The sequence below is a fragment of the Pogonomyrmex barbatus genome, unplaced genomic scaffold (genome assembly GCF_055798465.1).
Source record: "Pogonomyrmex barbatus isolate J1 unplaced genomic scaffold, ASM5579846v1 scaffold8, whole genome shotgun sequence".
NCBI lineage: Eukaryota > Metazoa > Arthropoda > Insecta > Hymenoptera > Formicidae > Pogonomyrmex > Pogonomyrmex barbatus.
In genome coordinates this window covers 6,201,001-6,225,577 of record NW_028297182.1, presented here as the reverse complement: position 1 = coordinate 6,225,577, position 24,577 = coordinate 6,201,001, and the positions used below count along the sequence as shown (strand labels likewise).

The 24,577-nt window shown below is 39.9% G+C and overlaps 1 protein-coding gene across 1 annotated transcript; it reads right to left on the bottom strand.

The window, feature by feature from the left end:
* Positions 1-17,140: 17,140 nt before the first annotated feature.
* Positions 17,141-23,530, bottom strand: LOC105424610 (proton-coupled amino acid transporter-like protein acs). Its single transcript, XM_011634915.3, has 8 exons — positions 22,808-23,530; positions 22,283-22,375; positions 21,850-22,122; positions 21,295-21,649; positions 20,959-21,137; positions 20,456-20,640; positions 19,820-20,060; positions 17,141-19,404 (listed from the first exon to the last, which is right to left on the bottom strand). Coding segments are annotated over exons 1-8 (1,335 nt in total). The 5' UTR covers positions 22,810-23,530; the 3' UTR covers positions 17,141-19,397.
* Between the last annotated feature and the right edge of the window lie 1,047 nt (positions 23,531-24,577).

Below are 24,577 nucleotides of genomic sequence, written 5' to 3'. Positions count from 1 at the left end.
CAGAACAAATAACTAAAATGCTAAATGATTATAATATGCAACCTTCGAAACATTGATGATAAAATTAAAGCAAAAGTATATTTACGTCTATCAAACGGCACAGACAATCATTGCATTTTGTTTAGAAATAAGATATAAAAAAGGATGTAGAATGTAAATAAATATCTATATGTATGTAAATGCAAATATATATATATATATATATATATATATATATATCCCACATAAAGTATGTATAATTTTTCAAGGCGTAATAATAATAAAACGTAACAATCTAACATTAACGTAACAATGTAACAACGTAACATTCTAAACATTAAAAATTTTATAATTAATTTTATAACATTGTTAGATAAAGACAAAAATTATAGTATAAAGCGATAAAACTTTATATACAAGTATTTAAAATATTAAAAATCAAAAGATGTAATGTAAATGTATGATTTTTTTTATTACTATAACAAGTAAAATTTGATGTCGATTAATTTATTAGTAATCAAAGTTAGCGTAATAAGCATTGATAAATTTGTCAAACCTGTGAAGAATATTGATGAAAAAAATGGCATAAATTAAAGCAAGACTGCGATCATGTAAAACGTTCGTGTCACATGAGTCCGATCAAACAGAATCGAATGAGTTACGAAGGTCAACCGTGGTGCGATTTGCGCCATAAGAAACTCAGAAAAGTTTGCTCAAGTTATCTCCTTGACGAGTTTACTTGACGAAAACTTCGGTGAAGATAACGGCTGCGAAATGAAAACAAATTTCAACAGATGCTCAGAATAATTTAGTAACGATGGTTGAAGCGCATGGATTCTCTACTTGCTATAAATACCCGATTGATTGGTCTTCTTGCTGATCGTAAAGGAAGACCCTTGATAAAAACAAACAGGCAAATATTGTTGCAAACGATATATCCCAAGTGCGATATTTTCTAGTGAAAATGTTATACGGTTTGTGATACTATGAACATAGTGCCGTATAAGTAAACAAGTTTACTTTATTTATAGCAATAAAAGTAACAAATACGTTAAAAACACGATTTTTGCATTAAAATAGTGCTATCCTTGTTAACATTAATTAGACCTTTAAAGCTTTTCTTAATTTAAAAAATTTTTTACTTTCCATTTTTATAAAAACGGAAGGTAAAAAATTAAGGTTAAAGTTAATAATATTGGTAATTAATGAATAATTAATGAAGTAATTAATCAGTTAATCGTCAGGATATCATACTTTATAAATCTACCTACACAGCCCATTCATTGTCGCGCTTTGTTGTAGAATTATTTCTGATTTATCTGATTTATCTGAGTTATCTGAGTTATCTGAGTTCTGCAAGGATTCTTAAAACTTTTTAACGATCCTTTTTAATTCTGGACCTGCGGGTCTGCGCGCGCAATCGCAATCCGTGGGTATCCCAGAATCCGGAGAGAGCCGTCGCTGCAGGTCACGATGTGAACCCGGCTTTAGGAGATCCACGCGGTGGAAGTAACGCGTTTCGATTTTGCGTTAGCTCAGCTACGCGTGAATCCAGCCAAGGTCAAGTCGTTCCCCGTTTCCGAGCATCCCTCCGGCACTCGGGCAGGGCTCTTAAGATCGATTCTAACCAATTTTATACGTATGACGCGCGCTACAAAAGCACGATGACATTACGTGAGACGCAATTATTCTCGTTTACACCTCTCTCCGTTACCTACACTTGACCAAGCCGTTGTGGCTAATTAAACGCATTTTGATGAATCAACTACTAAGATGTTTGCGAGCTTGGGATACTTCAGATATTTTCAAATATCTCAAGACAAGAAAATATCAAAATGTAAGAACCAATTCGATATAAATTATGTGCACTTGTAAAATATAAAATTTCAAGCCAATTTCAAGAAATAAATTGACGTCAATTCTCGTAATAACGTATTAGCTTACCTTGATATCTTAATCAAGCTTATATCTTTTCAAAGGTGTCCTACTTTACTTTAGATAAGCGATTTTTTTGCAATGTAAAGATTCTTTTCATGGTTCTTTTTTTATTTTTTTTTTTTTATTTCTTTAGTGACCCTGAAATATTATTGCAAAACATCTTACGTAGCTCATTGTTTGTCTCTGTCTTTCTCTCGGTTACATTGTAAATATCAATTTAAACTTTCCGATTTCAACACGTATCAATGTCGTTCTCCCTGACAAACACAAGACAGATATGCAACTATTTTCATCGAGTATACATTTAACGAGCCTGTTATCGACTTCACGCTCGTCTATCCGGTGATTCTCCATCGCCACTTGAGCAAACTTGAGAGTAGCATGGTGTGGCGAAGCCAACAAGCAAGAAGCAGAAAAGAAGTTATTATTTACCGATTCACACGCGCCTCTGTTCTCGAACACGCTGTCGCGATAACGCTATTTACGAAGTTTGGATCTACCTTCGAAAAAATATGAAGAATCGATCGTAGCTTTACGCAATTGCTATTATATCAATACTGCTTATTTCATCGTTGACTCTGCTGTTGTGCGAAAATTTTTATCACGACCAAAATTACATGGTGAAAAATAACAAAAAAATTCTTCTGACGAGAGAATAACTTAATCAAAATATAAAACAAAATTTAAAAAAATATATATATTTTATTTTTGTATGTACATTTTGTATTACATTTTTACATAAATCAAAATAAAATTGTTTTTTATTATTTCTTGTAATTGCTTGTAGTGTTATTCTTCCCCTTCTCCTTCAATATAAAAGTTATTTGTTGTTTTATTATATTTACATAATTATGAATTTGATATAGAATTTTTTTACAGTTAAAATAAATACATTTTTAGCGTTATGCGACGTTTTCCAAAAATGCTAATAATCATGTAAATATGTCATATATAATGATATCATCTTAAAAAAATTATTTGAAAAATTTATAATTACATATACTTAAAATATTATGTACTTGATAAAAAAATTAAGTATGTAAAAATGTATGTATATAGTAATATAACTGAAAAAAAAATTCTTAACGATATTCGATCTATGTGGTTTCTCTAATAGTTCTTTAAATGTAGTTTGGTTTACTAGAATATTTCCACGTTTTTGGACAAGCAGGTAGCCGAACGAGGTGAAAGGAAAAGCAAGAAGACGAAAGACTCGACGAAGGAGAGAGAAAAGAAAGGGTGGGAGAAGGAAAGAGAGAGAGAGAGTGGCGAAGTCGAGAGAAAGAACCAGGTAGAGAAGGGCAAAACAAACAAATTAACATCAGAGTCGCTTGTTTATTGTTGGGTGGGGACACGGTAACCACGCCTTTGTCAAGCACGCCCTCCGAGAGCGTTGCGTTCCCCGCTGCCACTACGTCCCTCGTACCCCACCACTATCAACGCCCCTGGCTCGCTTGGAGTCTCCCCACCGAGACGCCCGCCACTCGACTTCGGGTGTGTACACGGTGGTGGAAGTGACGTCAGCAGCCCCGACGTTGGACATGCAACAGGCTGCTCTCGGCTGGTCACCGAAACCGCCCGAACGATCTCGTGCACTTGCCCACTTTGCTTTTAAATTTGCCCATTGCTTATGTCTCGAGACAATCGCCATTTGAAAAGATTGCAACTATCAGTGCAATTAATCTATCAGTGCTATGCGCTTACTTTCATCTTATATATATTCGTGCGTTTTGTTGTTGTTAAAGAAATTTAAAGCCTTATTTTATTAATTGCTTTATCTAGCAATAATTAGCTAAATATCTAATAAATTAAAAAAATTCTATCTACATTTATAATCGTCTAATTGATTTCTCAAATGCTAAATATAATGTTATTTGTATAACTTTATTTAAAAATTTGTAATTATTAATAAATAAATAAATTATTTTTCACATTTAATTAATTTTTAATATTTAATTTATTCAATTTTTCTAAACTATTTCTATTTACGACGTTTTGCTGGATTGATGGATGATCGACAATGATAATTTTCCTAAAAGATTATACCCAAGTGTTAAAGAAATGATAAGCGATGCTCATTGCGAGAGCGATTACGAGGATGATAAGGGAGCGAGAAAGAGGATGAGAGTGAGAAGGGCGGAGGGAGGAGCGGCTGTCTAGGGGGGGGTCTTTCGGGCAAGCCTGGATTTGGTCGGCGAAAGGGCCGCCGCCGCCGCTGCACGGATTGTAAATTATACCGGGCAGATAGAGAGAAATTCATGCTCTGATGACGCAGCGTTAACCACTCTCCGGTCATGCGATGATCAAAGGTAACAGTAATGGCCCGTGAGAGGATATCCGCCTGTATTTCGCCTAATATACTGCACGCTAAATGCTGACGCGATTTCGGCAGCCGGACCGAGAGGGAAACGACGAGAGATGGGCGAGGAGAGAGCGAGGTGTGCGCAGGGTGGCGAACGCATCGAGAGGATGAGACGGAAAGAAAGAGATAGGAAGAGGAAAAGAGAGAGAGAGAAGAGAGAGAGAGAGAGAGAGAGAGAGAGAGAGAGAGAGAGAGAGAGAGAGAGAGAGAGAGAGAGAGAGAGAGAGAGACGGAGAGAGGAAGAGGACATAGGTGCGCAGGAGGGCGCGTAACGTGCGCGTGACGAAGAGATACGCAGAACGCCATAAATTGTCGGGGCAACGTGTGTATCTAACCCGAGCAACCCGTGTCGGCGAACGAGAGATCGCGCTTACCGTGTGGCTTTCAAAAATTTCACACACATTACCGATCTCTCCTCCCGAACGGCGCGGCTGTCCCGCTTCGTTCCGCCCCCGGCTCGATCCATCATTTCGATAGTTTACTGCGAGCCCTGCGAAAATTACCCCGATAACGTCCTCGGCTACAGCTCGTTTGTCTCTAGAGTTCACGCGACGACTCTCTCTTTTATTAAAACGATGCTCCTATCACAGTCGAATCCTTTATATTCTTATATATGCGAGAGAACAGTAATAATTATCGATATAAAAAAAAAAATTTTTTTAAATTTTTTAAATTGTTATATTACATAAAAATATTTTTTTTAATAAATTTATTATTTTATTTTTGAAGAAAAATATTTCAAATCGTATACATCTGATATTCAAGCAAAATCTTAAATGTTTCTTAAACTTTTCTGTTTTCGATTTTACACCAAATCGCCTCACCAAATCGTTCCTTTTTACTCTCTCTCTATAAATTATACGTATAACAATCTTTTCCCTAAAATATCGTAAATCTCGCACGATCGTTTCCAAAAATTTTGCATAGTCAAAGTCAACGCGTATGAGGATTGTCGAGAGAGAGAGAGAGAGAGAGAGAGAGAGAAAGAGAGAGAGAGACTGTAATAAAGCCAGGAGAACACGATGCGTACCCCGGCGCGTATTCCGGCAGCGTCAAATAATGGGGATCCCCGTGTGTGCGCGCGCGGTAGTATCGGTATAATAGTGTTTCTCAATTCCCCTTTTCCCCCCGCCCCGAACACAATAGGTCGGCCAGGTCAAGTGTGCGCACACTAATCATGTTCCTGGTCAGAGAGCGGAGGTCCGAAAATGTACTGACGAAATGCGAACTATGCACGAATCACAATGCCCGGCTCGCACTCTCGGCCAGATGCCACAGAGCATTTCTGCGTGATGCTGCCCTACGGCCGGTATGCGAAGGCCCCGGACGATGGAACGCGCGTTTTCCCGGGTCACGTATCGATCATCCGCGTATTCGTGTATGCCGATGCCACGGGCACCATTAGCCCGTGCAGTTGATCCGCGCTTCATTTCGCGCCACTCTTTGGCAGGCCGACGGAAATTTCACGGCGTTATATCCAGGACACATACGAGAGCCCTTCGTGGACTGAAAAAGTATGTCTTTTAAAATGTCCTTTTTTCCTGTTGTCTGGAATTTTTTTTTTATTTTTTTCTTAAGAATTTTTTCTAATAATATTATGGAATAACGTAGGAATGACAAGGGACAAATTGATGTACCGTATTGATCTGGATTTAATTTTTTAACAATAAGTTATTATCGTCTATTAAGCAATATTCATTTGATTTAATGACTGATACAGTTCGTCCCATAATTCCACGTTAAGTCATAATACTACAGTTTCTGAATTATGATTATTGAATTATCGAAATAAAAATTCCACAACAAAGCTAAATATCTTATTCTTGCAAATAACTTATATTATCTAAAATCATATTTTAAAAAGTTGCAAAAGATGCAAAATTAAAGTTTAATTTATTTAACTATCTATTACGGAAAATTATTTAGAAAAAAACTTACTCTGCCTTTTTTTTTTTTTTTTTGAAAATACAATGCATTTTATAATTTGTTAAAATTTTTTTTGTGTTACCTTTGTAAACCTGTAAGATGTGGCCGACTTAAACCAACTTTAATAAGTATTTCTTTTTTTATGTTTTTAAAGTCTTGCCGCGCGATCGAGATCGCGCCCCATTATCCGTTCCATGCGATTGCGTGCGAGAGACTCGCGATGGCACGCAGAAGAGACGCGGTCTATTGTGAGGAGACGACGTAGAGTAGCCAAAAAGCCAAGGTATCCGCCACCTGTCTCTCGAGCGATTCTAAAGTGAGAAGAAGAACGTCAGTTCGACCGCTTTCCAAGAGATTCAAGGAATGACATCGAGAGTTTTCCCACATAAGAGGGATCGGGCGGTAGCGAGGGGGCGGATGTGTCGCGCGGGAAATCACAATGAAGACTTTCGGCCACTGTTGTGGGATTCGTGTCGTGAGTGACAAAAGGCCCGAGTCGTGACGCGAAAGAGTGAAAAGGACAAACGGTAATTTCGGGACGATTGAACGAAGGGAACGAAGGGAGATAAAAAAAAGAGAGGGAGGGGGAGAAAGAGAGAGAGAGAGAGAGAGAGAGAGAGAGAGAGAGAGAGAGAGAGACGGAGTACGCGTGGGATAAGAGAGGATTAAAATCGAGTACCCCTCTCTCCGAAGGGCATTAATCCGTCCGTTGTTACAGATACGATAGTTCGTTTTTTTGTGCTACTTCGCACACGGATGACCCTCGAGCGGATGATATAATAAGGATTAAATATGCATACAAATACACATGTAACGTTGTATAGATGTATGTAAGTATTCTATAACCAGCTGCAATTTCGGGCAAACTATGCTTTGAAATTAACATTTGTGTTTCTTTTGTAAAAAATTCCCGTTCCACTGAAATTGCATATTTATAAATTATTAAAACATATTATTTAACTTTATACTTAACGAACGATTTAACGAACGAAAAAACAGCAAAACGAGAGATAGGTCTTGACGCTTGTCGCTTCGAATGCACGCGTTTTCTGAAACGCTCGGCTCGAGAGCTACCCTATGAAACACGCGGAGCGGGAGGCTGAGGATGGGGGAACCGGTGGGGTTAGGGGGTGTCTCTTTGAATGGGTAAGTTCCGGATTTAAAATCCTGGGTTCCACTCGAAATCGCGTTACCGAACGTGTCTCTCCGCACCCTTCGCAGCGTGCGAAGGGATTAAGAGTACCTAACGCAAAGTCCTCCGCCTATATTTCCACGATATCTCACCGCGGGGTGTTCTTGGGTAACCGCAGATGCGACGCGTCAAAGTCTCGTCTCTCGAGTCTCAAGTCGTAAGCGCATAAATACATCGTGTTCTCTACCCGCGGGAGGGATAACCGTGAGGACGTGAGGGTGTGCATACCGTTCGAGTGGTGGCAAAACGTAATTCGAAATCGTCGAAGATCGTCAAACGCACCAACGTGCGTGACGCCCTTTCCGTCCTTAACGACAGCGACAAAGAAGAAAAAGAAGGGAAGGCCGTTCCTGCCGATGTGTAGCAATTCAATTTCAAAGAGAGCTCCCGCGACGCGAGCGAAGAAACGGGAAATGTAATTAGAGACAGTGTTAAATACTCGAGTCTTCGCACGATATAATTAGCGCCCCTCCGTATTCGCCCTCGCTTCTCACGACGAAAGACGCGCAGGAATATTTCGGGATTTATATCGGGCTCTTTTGTACGCATCACGCTTGATTCTTGTTCATCGCGCAGCGCAGCGAGTAAAGTGCGTCGTAAAACACAAGAATAAAACGCTATGTTGAGAGAGAACGTTTACGTGCGTTTACTTGCAAGTGACTCATGACCATCAGAGTGTGACAAGCTCGTATCTCTTTCGAAATTAATTATTGTAATCTTATTATCAAATTATCACGTAAAACTATCATTATTTTCTTTTAATTTTCTAATGATACTACTCTACAAAATCATTAATTATTATGTCGACTCCCCCCTTCTCTCTCTCTCTCTCTCTCTCTCTCTCTCTTTATTGCACTTATTTAGATAAAATATTTGTGTCATAAAAATATCTTTTTTTATTTTTCAAGATTTCAAAATTAAGAAGCTTTTAAAGAGATCCTTTTTTAAAGAGATCCTTTTTTAAAGAGATCCTTTTTTTAATTATCAAATTTTCAACAAATTAAATTATTGTTACGTTTTTTCTTCTAAAAATCTTATAAACATTTTTGCGTGCATTTTTCAGCGTGCGTTTTAATCATGATAAACTTTTACAGCGCACAAGCGTTTTCGATGCTTCATGGTGGTCCATTTCCCATCGTTCATCGTCTGTCGTCTGCTTGGAAAATATCGCAGCTTCGTATAAAGTATCTCGATCGGTCTGGCGCATGACCGGTCGACGTCGGGTCATCCAATACTCTACGGCGAACTTTTTTGTGCCTCGGGATGCCTATGGCTCACTCCATCGAGATCCGTCCGTCGTCCATCTCATCCATAAGCAGGGAAGGGCTTTATGGGTTCCCGGGGTAATATTACGCTTCTGGGTGGCTCACCCTCTCAATGACAAATTTCTTATTCTTAGAACGTTGGCTTGTTCATGCCACTCTTAGACTTTCTTGTTAAACTGCACGATAATCATTAATTTAAAGATTTATTGAAAAATGTATTTTAAAAATCAGATATATCATAGAAAAAGGGGAGATTATATTAACAAAGCATAACTCTAAGCAAATAAAATTTAATATTAAATTCTATAATTTCTCTACAGTTTCTCTATTTTCATTATATTTTTATTATATTTCTATTTTTATCTATTTTTTATGTACTTTTCTATTATTTTATATTTTTCTTTTTTTTGAATTATATTTTTAAGTCCAAAGAAACATGTAATCTCAATACATATAACAATTACTTTTAAAAATATATATGTATTTTATTGTCATTAGAATGTTAAATTTCAATAAAATATTATTTAATAAATACATCAAGAAATATATACATTTGAAACTTGATAATAACATCTTATAACTTTCTGACTTCTATAAATAGATTTCTTCGCCCAAGTTACGTATACAACTTGTTTTCTTAATTATGTTTTTTTATATCAAAAAAACTTGATTTTGACAGATGTAAGTATAAAAATTGACACGTACGTAAAAATTAAACACATAAATTTTATGTTCGTGTCCAGTATGTGAGCGATAAGCCGTATTACGCGAGTGACTTTTCATGGAAATGACAGAATCGTGCCGAAGTAAGAAGGTGTCGAGGCAAATAAGCGTAATGTTGATATGAGATACACACGATCACTAACTATAACCGATCGATGATTGAGCTCGTGACTCGGCAAACGTTAATGAAATCGAGCACTGTGACATTCTCTTATACGCGATCAGAATACATGTAACAAACATGCTCAAGAATATTCTTAACTCACTCAATAAAAGAATACTGCAAACAGGAACTATATGCAAGGCTTTCCGCTTGTTATCGCCAAGGATTATTTAGTAAATTTACATCAAAATTTTTAACAGATTAATGAAATATTAGGTAGGAATTTAGATTGTTAAAAAAAATTAAAAGAAAAGATAGGTGAAGTAAAAGAACAACATTTATAGTATTACATTATAATTATTATTAAAGATAATTTTTAAAAAATAATAATTATAAAGATAATATGTAAAAATAATTTTTCTAAATAGGAGGAGATCCACGGCTGTTGCTTTGATGATGACTCGATCGCGAATCATTCTCTCAATACAAGTCATCATCGATCCCGTTCGTCTCACCGTGAGTCTCTCATTCGTTTCGCTCTCGAGAGTTCCCGCCGGCAACAATGAAGAAACAGGCATCGTGTGGCCGCGCGTAACACGCGCCACACACATTCCCGCCCGGAATGTGCGCGCATAATCGCGACAAACACGTCCGGCAGTTAGGGGTCAGCTCGTCTCGCAAATACAACGCGGAGCGGAGGTAGACAGCGGTCCGCGACGAATCGCACAATGCTTGACATCTCCATCGCCGAGGCGCGATGAAAATGAGAAACGGGCCCCGCGACGCAGTCACGCCCATCGCGACACCCATTGTCTGTGGGTCACGTCGTTCCGCCGAGATTTATCGTTCCCGGGGTCCTCTCTCTTGTCATTATCCACGCTCGATTCGCGACGATTATCGAGCTCGTCGCACCGCGACCCACGCCGTCCGTCCCTCCCACGGAATTTGTTTTTGCCACAATTTCTGCCATCCGTCGATTGCAAGCGCACCCGTCAACATGTTAACCCTTGACCGTGAACGTTATTATGTGGATGTGGAGTTTTAGGAACTCCTAGATGGGAAGTGGGAAGCAAAGGGGGATACGAAAATACTCTCTTATATGTACTGCTATTATTTCCTATTTTATATTTTTAGCTTTAATTTTATATAAAGTTAGGTTTTATTTATTTTTTAGGAAGAAATATAATTGGTCAAAATTGCGAAATAAGTGAACAGGAATTTTAAAAATTTCAACGTCCATAGTTGAGGGTGAATTGTACAAATTTTCGTTTCGAGATTAATTCTATCTTCGTTCTGTTCATTATTCATCTTACTAAGATTTCTCATTTATGAAAAGTTACTTAATTATTTTAATACTTCTCACATTGACAAAGAGATACCTAAAAAATCGAAATTAGCTATATATCTTAACAAAAACTTGTTCTCAATAATTACGTAACATTGTGTTAAGTAAGGTAATAGAAAACCCCTGCGTTAATTATATGTTAATACTATTTTTTTAATTATATAATAAAAATAAAATTAATTACGCGAAACAAAGCTAGCTTTTCTCGTATTATATGTTCAAGTGAATAAGGGATGTAGAAAACGGACGAATAACGGACGTCGTATTTGCGACCGTGACAGTCGGTTTCGTCGCGTGCGAACGAGATTTATCGTCCGAGTAAGAGCGTCTCGTTATTCCGCACGTCGAATTCTCCGCGTGGACACGTTCGCGCCGAGACCACCCGGATCATACCGGTCGTCAATTTTGTTTTCGACGCGGCGATCGTTAGCGCCGCTTCGGCCGTAGCGATTCGCAAACGGGCGCCGTGAACGCCGCTGTTATTAGCATGTCGAACGATGCTGCGAGGAACGAGAATGTCGATCCGGCAGGCGTACGCACCATTAATCCGCGCGCCGAATTACAAGCCACGCTGATGTTCAATGGTCCGAGCGCGATTTCCGCGCTGCGTTACACTTTTCGCGCGCACATCTCGCATCGACGGCGTGTGTATTTTTTTCGAGGAATCCGGAGACGAGAGCCCGTTTCCTTCTCTTTTTTTTTTTTTTTTTCGAGAGACAGCGTGATACAAAGAGCGTACTTGAAACGTCTCTACCGCGATCCTATCCTTTTTTTTTTATCAGTCATCAGCTATGGAGATCGAGAGCGTGAGATAAATTTCCTTTGCTATATTTACATGAGATGTTTGGTAGGAAGAAGTGACGTGAGTCTTTGAATCACTCCCACTGGGAGAAAATGTTAAAAATCTATTTTATTTATCGCGATTTACATGATTATGAAAGAAAAAGTTGTGAAAAATCTAAATTTTTATAAATTTACCTTATATTGAATTAATAAAGTATTATGTTCTTTAACAGAAATAATATGTATTACGTTTTTGATTAATTTATATCATCTTGTATAATACGTGACTTACCTGTCACTACTTTAAAATTTATAGTAGGTACTATTAAATAAGCTCTCTTAAATTTTCGATACAATTGAAGTTACGTCATTTGTCTAAAATAATATAGCTTTTAATTTTTTAACATTAAGAAAGAAAAAATTCGTCACGTTCAGAGGAAACAAGGATTTCATTATTCAAAGATTATTCACACGTATTTATGGAAAATTAAAATTTTCAAAAACAATCACACACAAATTCCGGCCATGTATTCCAAAGCGATCGACGAAGATATCGGCGGTCTTCACACCGCCGATATCTTCGTCGATCGCTTTGGATTCCGCGAGAACGCGGAGATACGCGAAAAGGAGGATTGTGTTATGCATCTACAGCTACACACACGCATCACACACACACACACACACACACACACACACACACACACACACACACACACACACACACACACACACACACACGCAACCTGTTATCCGGGTGTGCAGGCGTACGTGGAGTGAACGCGAGAAGAAATTGAGAGGAAGTGAGACGAAGGATGGGTGGGGGTGCAGAGAACGGGGAAGAGTACGGGGAAGGAAGTTACGCGCGGAGGTGGTTCGCGTGGGTGGCGGTGGCGGTGGCGATGGAGGTGGAGGTGGCGGCGGCGGCGGCAGCGGCGGCGGTGGTGAGGTAGTCATGACGACCGCAGCGACCAATCATCCGGAAGTAACGCAGCGCGAGATAACTCTGCATCCAATCAGGTTTAAAGCGGGGACGGGGCTGGCCATCCCCCGCAGAAAATCACCCCCGTAGCGAAATTTCCACCGTACGAGGGTAGATATACAAGACGACAGACGGCTTTCTCCCTCTCTGTCTCTGCTTTTCTCATTCTCTCTCTCTCTCTCTCTCCCTCTGTCGCGATCGCACTTTACTCTCGAAGCCGGGGTGACGGCGGGACGATGGCGGTTGTTATCCCTTCTCCCGTCTTTTTTTTTTTTCGTCTTTTAATTCATAACCTTCGACCGCCAGTGATAACCTGCAGGTCGCTGATAAGAGAGCCGCGATGTCTAAGGGGAGAAATCTGAGGGGTGCGACGGCGGTGGTGGCGACTGATGAGCTCCGTGAAACTCGGAGATCGAGCTATATAGACGGAAGAGAAAAAGTCCAAGACCGAAGAGCTTTCGGCACCGGATATCTAATCTTCAGAACCCCTTTCTCCCGATTGTTCGATCTTCCTGTCCTACGTGTTTCTTCTTACCTTTCGCCTTTCCTTGTGATTATTAAAAATTCTTAAAAATATCTAAACGTAAAAGTTCTTAAAATATATAATGGATATTTTTAAATATTTATTAGATATTTAAATATATTGCAATTAATGATTTTTTAATATCATAATTTTTTGTTTTTATAAATATTCGTTTATTGTCTTTTATATTTAACTAATATAAACTAATATAAGTACTAGCTAAGGCAAGATAATTCTAAAAAATAAACATAATAAAACACATCATGCGATATTTTTATCTATTTTCACAAAAATTCTCTCTCAAAAAATGAAAATTTTGTCATACAATTAATCTGCAACAATTTGTTTTAATATAAAAAGTATTCTGTCTTTATTTATTTTGTCTAGCGCTATTTAAAAATTGCTGCGTTTCACCATCTAACCAACAATCTTATGAATTATTAGTCAGATATATCGATCCAGCATTTTATTATAATTTATGTTTATCTTGTAAAATACATTTCTCATGCCTTTGCACGAACGCACGTGCGCAATGCGGTCCACGTATTCATTCTCTCAAGATACTTTGCGGAGAAAAAAAGGAAAAAAAAAAAAGAAAAAGAGAATGAGCACGTAAACGTGCCGCCTTGTATACACATCGAAAATGCGTTTATGGTCTGGCAGCGGGCCGATAAGAAGCCCCATAAAACGAACGGCGTCCCATAAGTGTTCGCGGCGCAACTTCGATACCTCCTTCGGCACCTCCGTCGGTCGTCCGGGTTGTATCTCGCATTTGTCACGTTTATCGACTTCGCGCCATGTACTCCGCACGTTGGTTTTCACCGTGACACAGTTCGACGCACGGCGAAACCCTATCGCCCTCCCTGTCGCCCCCCGTCGCGGAACTGGCAGGGTGATACTTTCGAAGTGAGAAAGCTTTTTAACCCTTATCCATCCGAGACAGCCGTTACGGCGAGACTTCCAATCTCTCCAATCTCGTAAAGCTCTCAATAGAGTTAAACGAGGCAGGCCAACATAATTATCTTTTCAAATTGGCGGCGTCTCCGCAAAACAAAGTCAGAACTAGAGCTCTCTTGGGAGAGCTCGGTGTCTCTAAAGATGTAAAGGCGCGAACTGAAAAATATAAATACTTACTCCTGCAAATGAAAGAAATACATAACCTTTTTGAAAGGGAATGTACGTTTGCTTTATAGCAAAGTTTATTATAAATATATAGTTCCAGGAACATAAGAATAGATATTTTTTTGAAACTATCCAACTCAATTTTACTCTTTTGTCTTATTAATACACTAATTATTTTGCCGTGTTTATATTTTATAACGTTTTATCTTTTTTTTTTCATTGTCTCTATATGGACACAAGCGATAAAAGATACCGCGGAAATTTGAATGGCACAATACGTATTTTTGGCTATTTAATAGAACATTTAAGAATATTCAGTGAATATCTATGGGAGAGTTGCACCGGTGCTCTCGCGGAAAATTCTCCACGGACAGTTCACGCCCGGCAAATCTCGCGCGAGACCGAATTGCTAATTCGCTCCGTGTCTTCTTGATTACGATACAGACTCAGGGAAGCGGAAGGAAATGAAGGAAGAAAAAAATTTCTTCTCGTCGCTCTCTCCGCGCCATAGCGTGCCCACCTCCGCGCGGCGGGATGGATGGATGGATGGATGGATGGATGGATGGATGGATGAATTCCATCGTTATCGAGTCGCACCCCCGTTTTACAAACGGAGCAGGCCTCACCCCGCCCGCAAAATCTCTCGGCCGAACGTGCATATTTCCATTTGACACGCCTCGACGGGCGTCTGATTTTATTAAAAACCCCCGTAACCCGATTCCGCGCGCTCTCCCACGGGGAATAAAATGTTTCTTTCACATTCGCTTGATTTCCGCAAGGTGAGCATAATTATTTTTGATGCTCCGATGATAACACGTTGAACTGCACGATTTTCTCCGGCATTTCAAAATATTAATTCTTTCAATAGATATTAAAAGGAAATTTAAAGAAGGAAACATGAATTTTTTAAAATTGATAGGCTCCTCGAGTAAGAAAGTATTCTTTAGCTATGGTTAGAGACTTGAAAGATACGTTTTTTATATCAATTTTTATAAATTTGTCTCGTAGATAGATAAAAAAAAAAGATTGAAAATGAAATTTCAATTAAGTAAATTTTTCAAGTAAAATATTAGATTGGCTAAAATATAAATTAATTAAATAAAGAGTTAAGAAAAATAATCCTCTACCATTTTGCAATTTTTGCAATATTTAATGAGATATTAATTTATAAAAATAAAGAATTTACTATTATAATGGGAATTCTGTTAATCATGTTTCTCGGTCTGTTAGATACCGATGCACTAATTTCAAATTTTTAAATCACGAATCTCTAATTCCGAAGCACAATTGGACATTTTGGCATACAAACATTCGTTGGCTGCCGAAAATTTGGAATATATCTAACGAGGAAAAGACGAAGCACGAACAAGACGGATCGCGCGACGGAGGAGGAGGGGAGAAAGTCGGCATGGTAAACGAGGTCGAGTGTTGGCAGCGTATAATTTCGATGACAAGCAAAGGGGTGGTTATCTCTCGTTGCTTCTCACCCTCTTTGCCACGGACTGCGAGTGGTGAGCCACCCCCGCGTGATTGTATTAATTCAAGCCGTCCCCTCTACCCCGGTTTCCCATTTACACCTCACTCTCCCTTCTGTTCTGCCTCTTCCTCGCATTTCATCCTCTCTCTTCGGCTTCTGTGTCGGCGTCACCCCTCCCGAAGCACAACTTCCGGGAACAAACGAAGCGTGTCGGCGTCGCGTATAATGAAGCGCGCTCGTTCGTTTCCTCGGCGTTTTCTTGTTGCCCGTCTTCGTGTCCCGCGCAAAGATGCTCATGTCGGCGCCTAAATCTAAATTCCTGATGATTTTGAAATTCATAAATCATATAGAAATAATCGATAATTGGTATAGCATTAAGAAATGAATTAAGAAAATTTTAAAAATTAAAAGAACATTTTCAATATCATGTAAACATGGATGGTCAAAATGAATAGAAAATGAATTGGAAAATATGCATATGGAAATTAATCACTCTTAAGTGAATTAGATTTCGACATATACAAGAGGATGAAATCTCTTTTATCAAAAAAACAGAATTTTGTATGCACACGCATGTTTGCGATGTTTGCGAAAACATTGATGCACAGCGTTCGCCTGTCATTGATCGGAGGGAAAACTAGCATCGGCAGCTGACAGGGCGCGTGATATCCATTGTCATTGGTGGTGCAATATGCGTTATCTCGCCGGTGAGAGTGGATATCGTGCCGCGGGAGGAGTTACGACCGGTGCACGTGCAGAGGGATGGTCGTCGACACGAAGTGTTTGAAAAGGCGGGAGTGGATGATCGTCGCTCATGGAAGATCGAAGTGGAAGAGGTGAGTGGGAAAGGGGGTACCAAGCCGTTTAGCGATATTTCACGGGGTTCTCGCTCGTAAGGGTTTCCAGCAGCGCACGGTATTACCGGAGGCAGTCTTGCAGACTCGAGATAAGGGAAACCCGGTTCCCCGTTTCCGACGGCGAGAAACGGCGGTGGCGGCGGCGGCGGCGGCGATGGCGGTTGAGGCGCTCGTTCCTCCATCTTAGCCTCGCAACGCGAGAGCGTGAAGGAAATCAGCGGCAGGAAAGCCGCGAGCAAACCCCTTCTGGTTGCTACGCAGTGTCCCGTCTCTCTCTTCCCTTCCCACTCAACCCTCTCCCCCTCCCCCCCCCCCCCCCCCCGCGCCCCGGCTCCCACCGTAAACTCTGTTAATATCTGCTTATCCTGTCTTACCATCCATCCCCTTCGACCGTTTCGCTTCCTACGCGGCTTCCTTCTGCTAGTGATGTTCCTGTAGAGTCCCGCGAACTTGACGCGACGTCGACATCGCGGGAATCTGCGAACGATCCCGAAGGCGCGCGTACAGCTTCGAAAACGTATCTATAACGCGGGTATTCGATCATTTACATTGCAATACTGCAAATATGAGCTATCTCACAGACACTATTTATTATGACAAATATAAAAAAGGAATTTTTATAAAGAAAAAAATTTTTAAATCTCATACATATTAAGTAAAGTTTCTTAAAATAAATTCTTTCGAGATTTTTACCTATTGTGTAAATTCACATCTAGTCGTTCTATCTGCTATCCGTTTGAAAGAGATTTCGTTTTATGGAAAGAATCATATGAGAAAATGTCATCTTTTATGTGATTTTCCAATAAGCTAATGAACGTTTCAGTATATCAGCTTTTTAAGATTGGAGTACATGTGCCTCCACACTTGTTTTTAATAATGAGAGAGTTAATAATTGTCTGCTTTTGTAAAAAGTATATCTTTCCCACTGGCAAAACGAAGAAACACGGAGTGAGGCGCTCAACGGCAATCCCGCCTCTCGGTTTAGCAATTAGCGGCTGTTTAAGTGCACGTGTGCTCGTGCGACCGGTTAATCTCTGCAATTCCACATGGGGACTTTTTTCGTTCTAATTAGAAAGAATAATCTCAGTAACAATCCCTCAGTTGGTTGGTCGTTACTTACTTGTGAAAGGGACACGCACGTGTCCGTTCAATTTCGCCTTGGTACTTCCACGTGCTTTCGCGATTGCTTTTGCACGTTTCAACAGGTGTAACAGTTTCATACAAACATGTATGCAGAATATTCTTAAATAATCGAATATATCTTTCTTTGATGTGATCTTGTGATCGACCCTTTCTTTTAGCAAAAATATCAAACAAAATTGTCATATTGATAATAAATTTTTGAGGCTGCTCTTAATACTAAATGGAATTAATATCTATGATTAAATGTACCTACTTATTATCTGTACTATCTGTTAATAATTATTACCTTTTTATATAAATATATTAATATCTTATGTTTGCAATTTTAATATAATTTGCATTAAAAATTTTACAAGCATTTTCAATTTATGTTATGTACAAAACAGTCAAAAATCTATATATTTTGCATATTATTATAATATTACGTACATAATTTATCGTATAAAATAATCAACATATGTACAATTTTTAGATATGTCGCATAAGTTTTAAAATAATTTTTCTCTAATTTTCTCGATGTAATCGGCGCTTTCGCGATTCCCCACGATACCCCTAAGCGTTACGGCGCGACGTCCTTGGCGACTCATCGATATAATTATTAAACGGAACGTTTTCTCTCGGGGGCTGGCCGACGAGCACGGCAAGAGAAGCCGACGGGTTCGGTGGAGTCCCACACCACATCCGGTGTATCCTCCGGTAATGAACGCAGCCACCTTGAACTGGCAAACGGATGAGCGGCCAGGCATAGGGAGTCTGTAAGGGCGAATCTGAGAGAGAAAGAGAGGACGGTCCCCGAAGAGCGACGGGAGACACGGTAGGTTAGGATGTGGGGGAGGGTAACGGCGGGGAAACGGCGGTAGCCACTAAAAGGGGTTGTGTCCTCTATGTGATGAAAGCACCCTTCCGTGTCCCGCTGAGGCTCTCTCTTCGTGCCGTCGCCGCCGCCGCCGCCACCGTCGTTGCCTCTGCTTTGGTTCCTTTTCCCCTGGATAGAGAGAGTGTTCTTGTCCTCGTTTTCTCTGTCTCTCTCTCTCTCTCTCTCTCTCTCTCTCTCTCTCTCTCTCTCTCTCTCTCTCTCTCTCTCTCTCTCTCTCTCTCTCTCTCTCTCTCTCTCTCACCTCTCTGTTTCTCTTTTTCTCTTTCTCTCTTCCTCGCCGTTTGCGCAACGTCGTCCCCCTGGCCTTCGCGTGCACCCACACGGCCGTACATTCGCCGTGTCAATACGTGTCTGCCAGTTTCCACGTGTCTTTGCTTTTGCCTTCCTCCCTCTCTTTCTCTCTCTCTCTCTCTCTCTCTCTATTATCGTATATTCCACGTGTGTGTGTGCGTGATAAGCCCGGCAGCAGCCATTGACGCCTCGGTGATCTGACGCGATTATACGTCGCGCGCGCTTCTCTCGCCGTATTCCCTCTTTTCTCTCTCCTTTTTTCCGGCTCTCCTCGCTTTTTGTCCCTCATGAGCTTCACGCCTTTTTCGCGGTTTTTCCAGCCGCCTCGCCGCCGTCGTCGCCGCCGTCGCCGCAGCTGCCGTGATTAGGCTGAATCGCGCGTAAACGGTGGCGGCTTTAGAGCCGCGCCCGAAGACAAAAATGGAAAACGCTACGAGGCGCGCCGACGGTATTTTCATCGGGCTGCGGACTACGAACAGAGACTAGATTAAGATAACACCGTCGCTTCGGCTTCAATCCCTGAAAAGAATAAAAAGTTTGTCATCTCGTTTGTCGCTCTTTGTATTCAAGTAAATACGAATATATTCCGACCGTATTCATAATCAAGATTTCAGAACTTGAAAACATTGTCTGTGAAAGCTTTTAATATTATTAAATCTTATGGCTTAGATTTCTCATTTTCAAATAAATATTCATTTTATTAAGAAAAAGTTTAAAAATAAAACTATTATAAATATAAAATTATTATAATATATTTATATCTAAGCACGTTAATATTTTTAAATTTTGGATAAAAAAATTAATTATAAAGTTTTATAAATATTAATAATTAATATTTATATTACAATATTATAACATTACAATATATATTAATAAGGTTATTAATATATATTATAATATACAATATTATTATTTATATGATAAAGATTCGTACTCATATTTAAAAAATTCCACAAGTAAGATGAGATTGGTCGTTACGGCGCATATTGCCGCGATAAAAGCAATGGAGAACATCGAGAGACCCAAAATCAGTCTCCACTTGAACTTTCCGAAATCTTCATGGTGTACAAGAATGTACAAAATAGTCGGGATTAATGTGGCCAATGTGGATATGCATATAGCGCCGACCAAACCGGTAAATAGATCGAGTTTCGGAATCGCCGCTGCCAGAATGCCTAAAAAATACAAGAATCTCGTTTTATCTCGGAGAATTTCCGTTCGCCCAGTAATAGCGGTGCGCATATCGATTAGCGTAATTAGAGCAAATTGAAACAAGTAACGCGACGTTGTGGTGCCTGAGCGAACCGACCAAACGAGACCTCGACAAAATTGAGCATCTACATCAAATTCCGCGAAAGTGGATTCCTGAACTTTAGTAATATCTGGGTCCAAAGCGGACCGTAACCGGATGGTTTGATCGATTTCCACGAAGTTGGTTGTTTCGCTCGGGATAAAGGAGAAAGGAGAATTCAATCCACCGCGGTCCATCGAGCTCGATTAAGTTTACCTTGAAGATACGACGGACGAAGTAAGCAACGCGCGAAAGAAATTTAAAGAAAAATTCGTTTACATGTAACGAGGGTGATGCCAAGACGAATTATCAGATCCCAAAGAAACAGGGTCCCTTTCCAAGTACCGGTTTCGATGCCTGGTTTAGCATATCTGTATTTTAGGATTGTAATGGGCATGTAACATTGTAATCCATACGTGAAGTATATTGCCAGTGCTTGCATCACTAGTGCCGCTAGTGTCGGTCTAAATAAATAAATAGTCAATAAAACAAGCCAACGAGACCAATTAGTACAAAATATTTCAAAAGTAACGAACTTAAATCTGCAATTGTATTTCTTAATAGACAAGCGATTATTATCGCTATGGATTATCTCTTAATATATTTCTTCTATACTTCATGATAATTTAAATATATTAACTTTTTTTAAATATGGAAATTCTGCTCTGGTAAAATTTATTTCATTGATAATTTATAAATGGATATAAATTATAATAAAAATATGATATAAATTTTACATATCTGTCAGCATAATTTTTCTAAGTAATGAAATTATATTATACCCGTCAAGTGTTTCATGATTACGGATAAAGTTGCCAAGCGCATCGGGTCCCCACTTCAAATAACCAATAGATCCGACCAAAATATGTATTAAGATCAAAAATGCCATGCCCCAATTTAGTATTCCACATGGTTTAGCATAATTCCAAGGTTTTTTCATACTATGTTCTATTGCTAATATCTAAACGATGCACACATCATAATTTGAAATTATTATCGAATACGGATTATGATCAAAAACAGAACTGTATAAATTGATTCTAATTAGCTGGTATTAAAATTAATTAATTAGAGAATATTGAAACTAGCTTCATTTATTATAAAAATAAGAGACTTACTAGTCCCGGTGAGCACATGCTAAAAAAAACCACGCCGATAAACTTCGGATACAGATTTACATTAGGCCCGATCGTGGCCCACGTGTCGCCGATTCCATCTTTCAAAGCGTACACGATCCCGATAAATCCAGCTGCGAGAAGCAGAATGTTTCCGGCAATAGAAATCGGCGCGATGTCCGCCAGATTCTTCGCCATGTTCATTACAAAGAAAACAGGAAATAGCATGAGAGCGTAGTAGCCTTGACCGATGACTTTTTCACTATCCACGCATTCTTGAACGATGCCGGCAATGAACACGACGTAAACCGAACCGATTCCAATGTAGCACACTAACATCGTGATGTCAACGATAATTCTGCAAAAATAAATAAAAACACGAAAGTCGTCTTTAATAACTTTAACTTAGCGCATATTGTATTTTTCGTAGCAAAATATATTGTATTTTTCATAGCACAATTACTTCCGTTACGCTTAATGTTGACATTATACATTACGCGTTTCGTCGTCTTATAACGAAATTTGGCGTGAAATAACGCGATTGTTGGAATTACGAACGTTGCAGTGCGCGGGGAGAGCCACGGTTTTCGGGTGTCCGTCGTTAAAGTGGCGACTACCACCTCGTCATACACCAAGACGGGTTTCCTCAGACGACTGCACATCAGATGATGGATTCTAACGAGCAACTGAAGGGACCCGGTTATCAGCAATCCCATGAACGCCGTACTGATAATCCCGATGAAGAGTCCGACGCAGGCGAATGCGTTCGGCATGGCGAAAAGACCCGTTCCAGCCGCACTTTTTACTAAATTCGCGAAAGATCCAAAGTCTCTGCGGAAAGAAAGAAACCGCGATAATCAAAATAAAATCTACATAGATGTTTATAAATAGGGCGAAAGAATTAAGAGAAATGATGATTGGTAAATTAGTGAGTTTAACGTTAATAAACATTAGGCTTAAACAAAGTTCTGTTTAAAGAAAATAAACGTACGATACTGGTCTGTAAGTGACACGATGCAGATAAGGATCATAGATTTCTTCGTGATTGGCCTCGCTCGATTTTTCTTCAGCTTCTCGCTCAACCCTAAATTACAGAAATGCCACAGTGAAAAGCACGTCATTATTTGTATGCGATTATAATCAATATTAATAAATTTCCTAATCGCATCTTCACATTCTTCAAAATTTTCTAGCTATTGATTATATAATTTTTCTAATTTTATACTTATAATGCTATATTTTTATCACAATTGCAGAATATTTTTATCGCAAATTATATTCATTCGCATATGCGTTAAACGATATCTTGTAATAATCTCCTTAGTAGTTTTTTTAAATTTCTTAACCGTGTTCAGGTTAAAGATCCAGCGTCATCACAGACAGATTGCACACGCGACTCAAATCAGTCGATAAACCAGCAGTTAAAACTACTTAAAATCTTAATTCTACAAGAGTACATCGGACAACGGGGGCTCGTGACGACGCGCCTCGGAAGAAACTACGAAAATCTACTTACATCTCGAGCTGTCAGTTCGCGCAGAGAGATAGGCTATTTTTTTCCGTGGAAAACACACGCGATCGCTCTCAATACGAATCCGCCTGATCGAGCGAATCGCGACTCGAGGAAAAGGATCTCCCTCTCGCCTCGTTCCTCACGCTCTTCCACGGACACGCGGAACGTCGACTCTCGGTGCGACAGCCGTCGGCTCTCACGGCTGATTACGGTCGATTAGCCGGACATTAGCATGGATTTCTCGCGCAACTAATTCTCAGCGAGGAGAACGCACGAGCCGGGGGCGAGAGGGGGGGGGGGGGATGGTTGTGATCCCGTCCGCGGTCGACGCCGGTATTGTGATCCTCTCGCTCGGCTGGACCGAGCTGACCGACTTAGTGCGCGCGCGCGAACGCGAGAGCTCAGTTACGGCGCTTTTCCCGTGAGGGATTTAACGCCCCGCGGATCCTCACGGATTGGATAAAGGGGATCATGGACGACGTCCGCCGTTCGTGGGCTTTAACCGTGAATCCTCGCGGTTAAGGCCAACGACAAAACGACCGCTTTCTTCTCCTCGCCCCCCCCCCCCTTCGGAGACGAAACTTTCTTGTGTCGCAGCAGCGCTCCGCGAGAGATCCTCCCTCGGATATTTCTTTCGTCGGATATGTCTTTCTGGGTCGATCTCGCCAGTAGGGATGTATGTACATAAAACAAGTTCCGTCGGGCGAATTAACGCGCAGATTGCTCATGAAAAGCTAATGCGCGAGATATAACTCACTTATAGGTTCTTTTTTTATGTGTGTATTTATTTTATATTTCGCAAATTAGAATTTTACTTGTTTTATATTGATATATATATATATATATATATATATATATATATATAAAATTAAAATAGATTCAAATATTTAAAATCTGTAAAGGGTTAAGTAAAAAAGTATTACTTAATAACTTGATTGCTAAGTCAGAAGTATTAATCTTATCCCTTCTTTAAACGCATATCAATCTCAATATTTTTCACAATAAAATAAATCGAAATAATTTTTATAAATGTCAACGCATCTTCTTTTCCCAATAAGAATGTAATATTTACCATGTAGAATAAAGAAATAATGAGAATTATACATTTTATTCTCCTATTCTATTTAACATCTCAATCGTCCCAGTATTAAATTAGATTTCGGAACCGTTGCAAATTAAAAAGAAGCCGTTCCCGAAGAGGTTAATGGATTCCCGACGTGCTTACGAGGTATCGTGGACTGGTCTCGTGCACAGCGGAGGGACGCTGCCGAAGGTAAAAAAACGTGAAAAGGGACGATAATATCGGGGACGTCCCGTGGTTCTCGACTGTGACTAAATCCGCGGTGCCCATGCAGTGTTTACACTCGAGATGATGCCTCCTAATGCTAATACGTCACCCGGGCGCGCGACGCAATACGCGGCGTAGACCCGGGGTTCTCCCGGGTTTCTTAATGCTCAATCGCAATCCAATGAAAAGTGTATGAATGGCAAGCGATTATCAAGTCGAGCGGGCGCCCTCAATGTGTCCGTCGAGGCGTCCGCGGTAACCCCGCTGCGTTAACCGACGTCGAAGCCAAGCCAAATGGTACGAATCGCTCTCTTTCCGTCTCCCTCCTTTCCTCCTTTTTCGCATCACGTTCCCGGTTCTTCTCCTTTTTTTCTTTCTTTCTTTCTTTCTTTCTTTTTCTCCACCCGATGGGCCGGTTGGCGACCCCGTAAACTCCCGTAGAACAAATTTGGAAACGCGGCGCAGCACGTGGCTGAATATCGCTG

What these genes read in the sequence shown, in the direction of transcription:
- LOC105424610 (XM_011634915.3), bottom strand. An exon ending in GTCACTTACAGACCAGTATC is followed by an intron (nt 22,123 to 22,282) that starts GTACGTTTATTT and finishes TTCTTTCCGCAG; the next exon opens with AGACTTTGGATCTTTCGCGA. An exon ending in GCATGTGCTCACCGGGACTA is followed by an intron (nt 21,138 to 21,294) that starts GTAAGTCTCTTA and finishes TGCATCGTTTAG; the next exon opens with ATATTAGCAATAGAACATAG.